Below are 9,874 nucleotides of genomic sequence, written 5' to 3'. Positions count from 1 at the left end.
AGAAGCGTCGGGAAAACAAAGCCCACGGAAAAACTACGTACTTATAAACTACTCTAATTTCCAATTTTGTAGCTAAGCCTAAACATGTGACGTAGTACCTCTACGCAATACGCGTAGTCCATCTCCAAATATATCATTTCTAGTCGACGATAAACAGATACGCAAAAGCCACATACTTATAAAATACTGTGTACTTCTTCTATTATATTTAATATTAAAAAAAATTACCTAAAATAATTCAACATTTTTATGATTTTTTTTACAATAATTTTATTTATTGATTAACTATAAATAATTTCAACTTTAAGGGGTATTTGCCTAGAGTAAACTTAAGTAACCCAATGACTTGCTATAGTGGGTAATTCATCAAAAATGTAAACTAAAAATTAATTTAAAATTAGAGAAACATTTTGAAATTTTACATAAAAAATTCTAAATAATAAAAAATATCATAAATATTTTTTAACATTTTTTTGACATTTTATTTTAATTTATCTTTTTTAAAAAAATAAAACTTGTTATAGCAAGTCATCCGGTCACCGGGTTTACTCTAAGAAAATACCCCTCAAAGTTGAGATTATTCATGGTTAATCAATAGGTGGAATTATTGTAGAAAAATCACGAATAAGTTGAACTATTCTAGGTAACTTTTCCTTAATATTATTAATTTTTTACTTAATATTATAGATTTTTTACGCAGTCAATATGTTATTTTGATCATTTATACATTAAATTATACTTTATTAAAAATTATTAAAAATTATACATTAATATTAGAGGGTGTTTGGCAAATGACTGATAGCTGATTATAGTGGCTGGTTTGAGCAGCTAATTTTATTAAATTGTTTGACAAGCTGATTTTGAATTCGTTGCTATAAACAACTTGTTCAAAAACAGCTTATTTGTATCAACAAGCTGTTTCAACCAGCTAATTCAACAAACATTAGCATTAGCTGGTTTGACCATCCAACCCTCTATTTATATCAAAATAAGCTAAAATTGCTGATAAGCTATTTTGCCAAACACCTTCAAAATAAACTTAAACGATAAATAATACCAAAAATTATAATATAACAAGTATTTCAGAATGAAGGTAGTATATTTTAATTCAAGTTTAGCCTTCTATATAATCAAAAATTAAAAAGCAAAGTCCAGAATTTTCCACTAAAAAAAAGGATGCTTTAAGAAATGTTTTTAAGATGGCCAAATGTACAAATAATATTGCCTTATTGGACATTTTACAGCTCGGAAAGCATCCGATTAGCTGTTTACTAATATTTATCTATAATAATTATTATTAACTATAAATTAATTAATGTGAATGTAGTTAAGGTACACTCTAAAGCAGAAAGAAGCTTAATACGCATTTTGCAACCAAATATGGAGACCCACCTCTTTTGAGCCTATGGTCAAAGACTGGCCACCACTTGATTCTTCATCAATATCAAAACAAATAAAATTAAATCTTTTTTAGAACTGTTAATTAATTTTTTTTCTTTCTATTTAATTGAGTGGAACGTCTCATTTGTTTTTAACACTATATATCAATCACTCTTAATTTGTATTTTATTTTTAATATATAAATTAAAGTATAGTTAAGTGAGACATTTTTCACCAAACACAATTATAAATACTTAGATTTAAAATAGTACATCAGCAATGAAAAGATACGAGAAAGTACATAAGAAATATTTTTTACACACAATATAAAAAAATAGAAGGAAAAGATTTAGTATAAAGAACAAAAAGAAATAGAGCATCCAATTTACTTTCCTTTTAAAAAAGAAAAATAGAAAGAAAAAGAGTGAGAAACTAAAGAGAAAGAATCCGAGGGATACCTCATAAATCATAAGTCATAACATTTATTCGTCAATTAGAATTGAATGCAAATTGTAGGCCAACATGTTTTAATAGTTTTTGTCTCCCCTTTAAACTTGACATTTTAGCTTTATTTATGTTAAAATTCACGAATAGAAATATCTAAAGTGTTTACCAATAATTAATTGATAAATAATTTAGTATACTAATTTATATTTTTTAGCTTTAGTTTTAAAAATTAGCAATATGACTAGCTTATAAATTAGCTACAGACTATCCTCTCTATTCTCAGGAGATTTCAACACTTTTCTTTACTTATGTTATAATTTTCTTTTATTTTCATTCATATATTTTAACTCTCTTTTAATATTATACATACAATTCAAATAATACCACAATTTCTTAATTTTTGTGCAATATACTATTGTGGCAGAGAGAGTAAGATGTCATCTAAAATTAGTATTTGAAATGTTAAATTGATGTTAAATTTGTATGATATGTTATATACTACTGCTATATCATACCCTTCACTAGAGACTCGAGAGTTATAATTAAGCTTTGAAATATGATTATAACAAATTTTTTCTTCATTTCTAACTCTAAATTAGAGGTGCAATTTTGAACCCTTTATATTTTATATATGAGATTTAAAAGGGTTAGAAAATACTCTTTTCATTTCATTGAATTTGCAATATTTTTAATTTTGGTTCGTTTTACTTGATTTGCGTTATTTCTATTTTCTGACAAAAATCTACCTTTTTAAATTGCCTTTATACATTTTAATACTTTTTTAATTATATCCACATACTTCATTCTCTCTCTTCAATTATATCACTTTTTTAAAAATTTATTTTTTTTCTCTTTCATGTAAATTTAATGGGACATATAAATAACTTAAAAATCCAACATAGAGGATTATAATTCCAAATTCCATGAAAGTCTAGTAGTAAAGATACTATAGGCTTTACAACAGACATAATAGTCTATACAATGGTGTAGTAGTATTCTAGTCCTATCTCATACAGTCCATCCACCAGCATTGGCCCACAACACCCCGAAAAAAAAAAAAGAAATGAAAATATTCCAAATTGATTTAGCAATAATTAAAAAAAAAGTAAAAAAAAATGAAAATCTAATCTGTATCTTTGATATGCCCTTCTGGCAATCCATTAATAATTTAATATAACTTGATAACTTCTATTTTCTACTTTCATTTTCCAACTATCTTCTCCATTCTTCTTCCTTTTCTAATTTCATTCCCAAATTGGTTTTCTGGGATCTTTTCTTAGTTATTCAACCACTAAACTCAAAACTTTTTTAGAACAAAAAAATGGGTGAAGAAGAGACAAAGAAAGTAGAAGAAGAGAAACCTCAAACTGTTGAAGAAACTCCTAAGGATGTTGCTCAAGAAAAAACTGTCATTCCTGCTCCTGATCATAAAGATTCTGATTCCAAGCCTTCTCCTGCTGATGAAAGTTAGTTTTATTTTCCTTTTTTCATTTCATCTAAGATTTGGTTTTTGAGTTGGAAAATTATGAGGGAGATTCTGATTATGTACAATATGTTTGAACGTACAGAGCCACTAAACTAAAAGCTTAAAAATTAGTTTATAATATTTGCTTTAGTGTTTTTGATCTGGTCTTTCTGGAGGGGATGAGAATCGAACTAACCAGTAGGATAATACTTACTATTTAGACCTTAAAATTGCAATAAGATGTATGTATGTTTGCTATGTCATGATAATTTGAGATTACATGAGAAATATTTTAGTATTTAATTATGTGCTTATTTAATTTAGCTTTATTGAAAATATATATAGTTTTTTATTTTATGATTTGAGGTGTTTTTGATGAAAATAGTGGTTTTTATTTATTTTGTGGCAGAGGCTATTGTACCTGTAACAACACCTCCACCTCCATCTGAACCTGAGAAAAAACCTTCAGGGGGTTCAATAGACAGAGGTATATACTTAATAATTTTTTTTAAAATTTGGACCTTTGAAGAACAAAATTTTAGTATCAGTTTGGATAGAAATATATTTGAATGAAATTTGGTACAAAATTTCAGATGTTGCATTAGCAAAGGTTGAACAAGAGAAGAATTTGGCCCTTGTTAAAGCCTGGGAAGAAAGTGAAAAAACCAAGGCTGAAAACAAGTATGTGCTATTCACCATGTTTTTCTTATCTTGCACTCTCTTCTTGTTATAATGTTATTTTCACTTGGAAAATAAACTTAATAATTGTTTGAATAATTGGTTAATATAGTAAAATAATCATTAAATTATTTATTCTTTATATTTTATATTTTTATTTTTATGACAATATTTTTATTTTTACAAAGTTTTATTAAATTCTAGAAGCCACTATTGCTCCATTAATATGAAAAATAATAAATAAGTAATTGATAGCTATAGTTGAATTTAACATTGGCACATAATATGGTCTGGCTGATTCCTATTATAGAGGCAGTAATAAACAAATGATTCATGCTTTGGATGCAAGTCTTGTGAGATGTCCATGCTTTACTAAGTAGTCTTAACTTGTGATTATAAAAATGGAAATTGACATTTGACAGGCTATTATGTTTTGAGATTGATAATGATTGTTTAAATCGTATGAACAGGGCATGTAAAAAGCTGTCAGAGATAGACTCTTGGGAAAACACCAAGAAAGCCTCAATTGAAGCTCAGCTTAGAAAGATTGAGGTACAATCAATAATCAATACCCTTTCTTCCATACTATATTTCAATGCATAATTATGGATATATTTGGCAATTAGGAGAATACAGGGCACATCGCAAGAACACGAATTGGCTCCAATTTAACTTTGGTTATGCTATAATTGATAGAGCGTATAACATAATCTAGGCTATATTCTAGAGTCTCAATCACTTATCATTTAGAGTAAAATATTCAGCGCCAGGTGTATTCACGCTTCTAACCCAAAAGATTCTCGTGTGAGGGGGCGTGTTATAACATATATAACATATCAAGGGATCTCAACTATCAGCTTAAACTTCTGGTTGAGTTAGTTTCTTAATAGATGTGTCGAAGGCCTATGTTGCATCCACATTTTTAGCCCAAAAAGCTATCGTGTGAGGGGCGTGTTAGAATATATATATATAGCATATTCGGGAGCCTTAACTATTAACTTAACTTTTGGTTGAGTTGGTTTCTTAATAGATTGAGTTGGTAATATAAACGTGATAAAAAGTCACGAGAATGAACATCTTGCTGGTTATGAAACAGGAAAAACTGGAGAAAAAGAAGGCAGAGTATGCAGAAAAGATGAAGAACAAAGTGGCAGAACTTCATAAATTAGCACAAGAAAAAAGAGCAATGGTTGAAGCACAGAAAGGTGAACAGCTTCTTAAAGCAGAAGAATCTGCTGCTAAGTACCGTGCTACTGGACACGTTCCCAAAAAGCTTCTTGGCTGCTTTTAGTTTCATCTTTTCATGAAAAATACAACTGCAAATTATTTCTAGAAATCCTCCCCTAAAACAAGTTTGGAAGTGTTTGTGTAATTTATTATTTGAAAGCAAAGTTTTCCATTCGTTTGGTGTCTTTTGAATTGTTTGCCAATGTGTACAGTTATTGTGTGATATTATTATAAATTATATTAATAATTATTATTATTACATTATGCTTTTGTTTTCTTTTGCCCACTAACAGAGTTATTGTCCTTGACAAATCATGCTTTATTTTATGGCGTTAATCAATTCTACAATAAAATAAATATACTTAACTTAATACATTAGCAATGATGCACTATTTATATATTAATCTTAATCTGTGATTAGTTTTTAATCTATAAGTTAAAATATACTTTTAAAACATTAAAAACGATGCACTATTCATTCATCAATGTAGAGATTATTAAAATTAAGTTTTCATACTTTTTTATTATACATAATTAGAGATATTAAGAATTAAATTAGTGTATTAAGACTGTAAAAAAATAAATATTACAAGTATTTTTATAAAGAGGAAGTACAAGTTTATATATTTAGTAATTAAGATATCTCAATTTGTGAGTATTCAAGAGGTACTTTAAAATCGGAGACAATTTGGTTTTTGCGACAGTTATTTGATGACTATAACCCAACATTCCAACTTCAATCTTTAGTTTTACACTTTATTTCCAAATTTACACTTTATTTCCAAATTTAGAACTAAGAGAGTGAGGCAAATACAAGAAAAACTAGGATTTATGTAAACCATTAGAGTTGTTTTCTTCTATATATTAGATTAAGGGTGATATCCATTGTTTGAATGAAATCACTATCTTGAGATCTTGTTTTCAAAAGCATAAATTTTATCATTAGTGTATTATTAGTTGAATACTACAATTAATTAGTAAACTTGATTTGAGGAGGAGGTATACAAAGATACCTCATAAACACTTATTTGTTGTTATTTTGTTTTTCACTTATCTTCTATGCTCACATTAGCCATGGTCTAAACTATTCTCTTTCAATAATCTTCTTAAAGTAAAAAATTACATGACATTCAAAGACATGTTGGTTTTTTAATCTTATTCTTTACAATGTCAAACCTAAAACTATTAAAGAAACAAAAAAAATTGATTAAATACCCACAAAGAAAAATACTCTCACTAATGAAATTTTTATGTTATTAAATTATATATTTATATTGTTGTTTTCCTTCTTTTTATTATTATTATTATTATTATTATAGTTAGAACTTTCTAATTAATAATGGTAATTTGTAAATCACTAAAAAAATAAAGAAAATAAATAAAATATAAAAAGATAAAATAAAACTCCAAAATCCCTTCTCTATCAAATCATAAATTTTTAAATTTGGATTCGAGTCAAATTCACCAATGTTTTAAAACTGATTAAAAATAAGAATTTGAAAATGACTTTTCTAACTTTGTCATTCTCAAATTCTTCTTTAATGAATTTATAATTAAAATCTAAAATTTAAGATGAAATGGTTGTTTGGAGATGCAATCTAAACAAACTCGTAAGCAGTGCTAAAATTTGAAGCCCCTTGTTTATTGACTTATGCATTGAATGATTGAACAAAGGGCAGCGAGTGACAGTTGAAAGGGGAGTAGAATTAAACTCCTAAAAAATAAAAATCTTGCCGACATTTCAGTTCAGCGTATCTTGTGGCATTTGGCAACAATCCAACAACGTTATAGTATCTCTTCCACTCATCTCAAAACCCAATGACTACTGCTTTTTCGGATTTTCCTGCAGATGATTTACCTTTTTCACTTTAATTAACATTGTAAATTGTGATATCCTTCTACATTTTCTGAACTTAGTATATCCGATTTTATCGTCATCCCTTCTAATAAAATTACGAATTTTTTCTTAAACTTTAAAAAATTACGATTTTGCCACTAGACTTAAAATTTCCTATATATACTCCAATCTCACTAAAGAACTCTTTTATCTCACTCAAAAAACAAAATTACAACATAAAATTTTTGGAGCAAAAACTAAGAAATTCAATCTGCAAACAATTAATCGAGGTAATTTTTTTTTGATTCGTATTATTTTAAATTTTAAAATTTAAAAAAAATAAAAAAAATAAGGGGGAGTTGCAGGAAAACCGCAAGCCAACCGCAGTTTTCCTGCGACTGAACCGCGGTTGACTCGCGGTTTTCCTGCGACTCCTTTTTTTTCTATTATTATTGTTATTATTATTATTATTATTATTATTATTATTATTATTGTTGTGATTGTTATTATTATTATTAAATTGTTATTATTATTATTTAATTTTTATTTTTGTTTTAATTATTAATTTATTTTTTTAAATATGTATATTATTATTATTATTATTATTATTATTATTATTATTATTATTATTATTAACTTTTTTATATTCTTTTGAATAATATTTTTATTATTTTTGTTGGTGATGTTGTTGTTGTTATTGTTATTGTTATTGTTAGTAAATTTTCCTTTAATTTTATTTTTAAATATTGTTTTTGTTATTAATGTTATCATTATTATTATTTTTTGTGTTATTATTGTTATGATTATTATTAATGTTATTATTTTTGTTAATATTGTTATATTATTATGATTATTGTCAATTTAGAAAATTAATTACAATAATAATAATAATAATAATAATAATAATAATAATAATAATAATAATAATAATAATAAATATGTTGTAACATTATATTTGTTAATAATGATTAGTTAAGTATTGTTGTTGCTAATTAATTATTGTCTTTTGTTCATGTGGTTAATTTAACGTAACGTTTGATTATGTTTATTTATTAATAATAGTTTGATTTTGTTTATTTATTAATAATAGTTAATTAAATTATCAAAAATTGTAGTAAATGGCTGGTAATCAAGGAAAAGGAAAGGGTTTTTTAGACACTTGTTGAGCGGTAATAGTTCTAGGCCTACCCTACTCAGAGGGGACCTCAAGAGAGGGGGGTAACGGGTTCTGCTAGGAGGGCTAGGCAGGAAGAGGTTGCCAGACACAGTGAGGCCCAACGGTCGAGTACGTTGAACCAAGTGCGTACTCGATTTGATGACCAGGCTAGCAGCCTCCAGAGTAGTTGGGGGGTTTCTAGTGATGATGATGATGTTGATGATGCTGATGATGTTGAGTACCAAGGCATTGTTGTTCGCCCAATGGACTGGACTGTTGTCCAGGGGTCCGACGGGAGATTCGCACGTGCCAGCCCTAGTTCTTCGGGAGCATCTGAGTGCGCCGGACGTAGTCTCGTCGAGAATGAGCCGCCATGGGGGAGCAGGCACTCACAGTCCGCTGGCACGGACTGGTTAGTCACATCGCCCTAGCCCGGGGGGCCCCACAGATACGCGCCTGATACCCAGCTATGGCGCGCACATTGCTAAACTTATTTTTGACGGATATGACGTAGTAGGAAGAGGCCGTTGGAGGCGATCATCGGACTGAGGGATATGACCGATGCATTGTACGATGTTCTACCTACTACTCCCCTCGGCCGTCTACCGTACGTTATGCACCAGCACATCGACTGTGCTTTGATATCGGCCTTCGTGCAGAGGGGGCAGCCGGATACGAACACTTTCCACATGCCATTGGGGGAGATGACGATTATGTTGCATGACGTGCAACGCATATTGGGCATTGGTATTGAAGGTTCTCTACCGGCTGAGCCTTCTGAGGGGGAGTGGCAGGTCGGTATTACCAATTTGTTTGGGGAGCCCATGTCCAAGCTAAGGCGGAGAGGGGTATTCACCAGCGGCTGCGTCAATGTTGCTGAAGTGATGCAGCTGTGTCACCAGTCCCAGGCTATGGATACCCAGTCGACAGCCTACTACATGGCTATTGTCGGCTTTACGCTGCTGGCGGATAAGACCAGAACCGGCATGCGACCTCACCCGATACTAGCCGTGAACGTCGATCAGGATGAGATCGCCTGGGGTGCGGTGACCCTGGCCTACATGTATCGGCAGCTGGGAATGGCATCTAGGGTTGGGTGCAAGACCATTGCGGGTTGCCTGACATTGCTCCAGACATGGATCTACGAGTACTTTCCCGCCTTCTGCCCTCATCCTCGCCGAGCAGATGTGCCTAATAAGACTAGGGCAGAGATGTGGTCCACGCCCAAGCCAGGTCGTGAGATGGACATGCTGAAGGACTGCAAGAGTATACTGGACTCTATGACGGATATTCAGGTATTGTACATCACATCACACTTTCTTATGCATGTTATTTTAATTTTAGATTATTTTTATATGTTAACTTGGCTCGTATGCAGGTGGAATGGACTCCGTACATGACTTCTCCAAGGGCATTGTTGAATGAGCACCCATGCACCACCTTCATCGGGGGTATCACTTGCTTTGATATCGTCGAGGTGTATTTGCTAGAGAGGACAGTGCGACAGGTCGGCTTTGTGCAGACTATTCCCCCCCTCCTATGAGACCAGCCAAGGTTGTACGACCGGCACACGGTACCTACTCCGTGACCTTTGCTTCTCCGCCTGTGTACTTGGAGGCATGGAGTAGGTTCCCCTATAGTGCCGCCTTGGTGATCAGGCACTTCGTCGGGCATCTGTTCCATC

General features: G+C 30.8%; 1 protein-coding gene across 1 annotated transcript; it reads left to right on the top strand.

Moving 5' to 3' along the window:
- The first annotated feature begins 2,921 nt into the window (after nt 1-2,921).
- LOC130804834 (remorin-like) lies at nt 2,922-5,461 on the top strand. The gene is made up of 5 exons (XM_057669450.1): nt 2,922-3,293; nt 3,702-3,779; nt 3,886-3,973; nt 4,441-4,522; nt 5,067-5,461. Exons 1-5 carry the CDS (start codon nt 3,149-3,151, stop codon nt 5,259-5,261), a joined length of 588 nt encoding a protein of 195 aa, XP_057525433.1. The 5' UTR covers nt 2,922-3,148; the 3' UTR covers nt 5,262-5,461.
- The last annotated feature ends 4,413 nt before the right edge of the window (nt 5,462-9,874 follow it).

The sequence above is a fragment of the Amaranthus tricolor genome, chromosome 17 (genome assembly GCF_026212465.1).
Source record: "Amaranthus tricolor cultivar Red isolate AtriRed21 chromosome 17, ASM2621246v1, whole genome shotgun sequence".
Lineage (NCBI taxonomy): Eukaryota > Viridiplantae > Streptophyta > Magnoliopsida > Caryophyllales > Amaranthaceae > Amaranthus > Amaranthus tricolor.
Note: the sequence above shows the minus strand (reverse complement) of the source record. Positions and strands in the feature narration are given on the sequence as shown.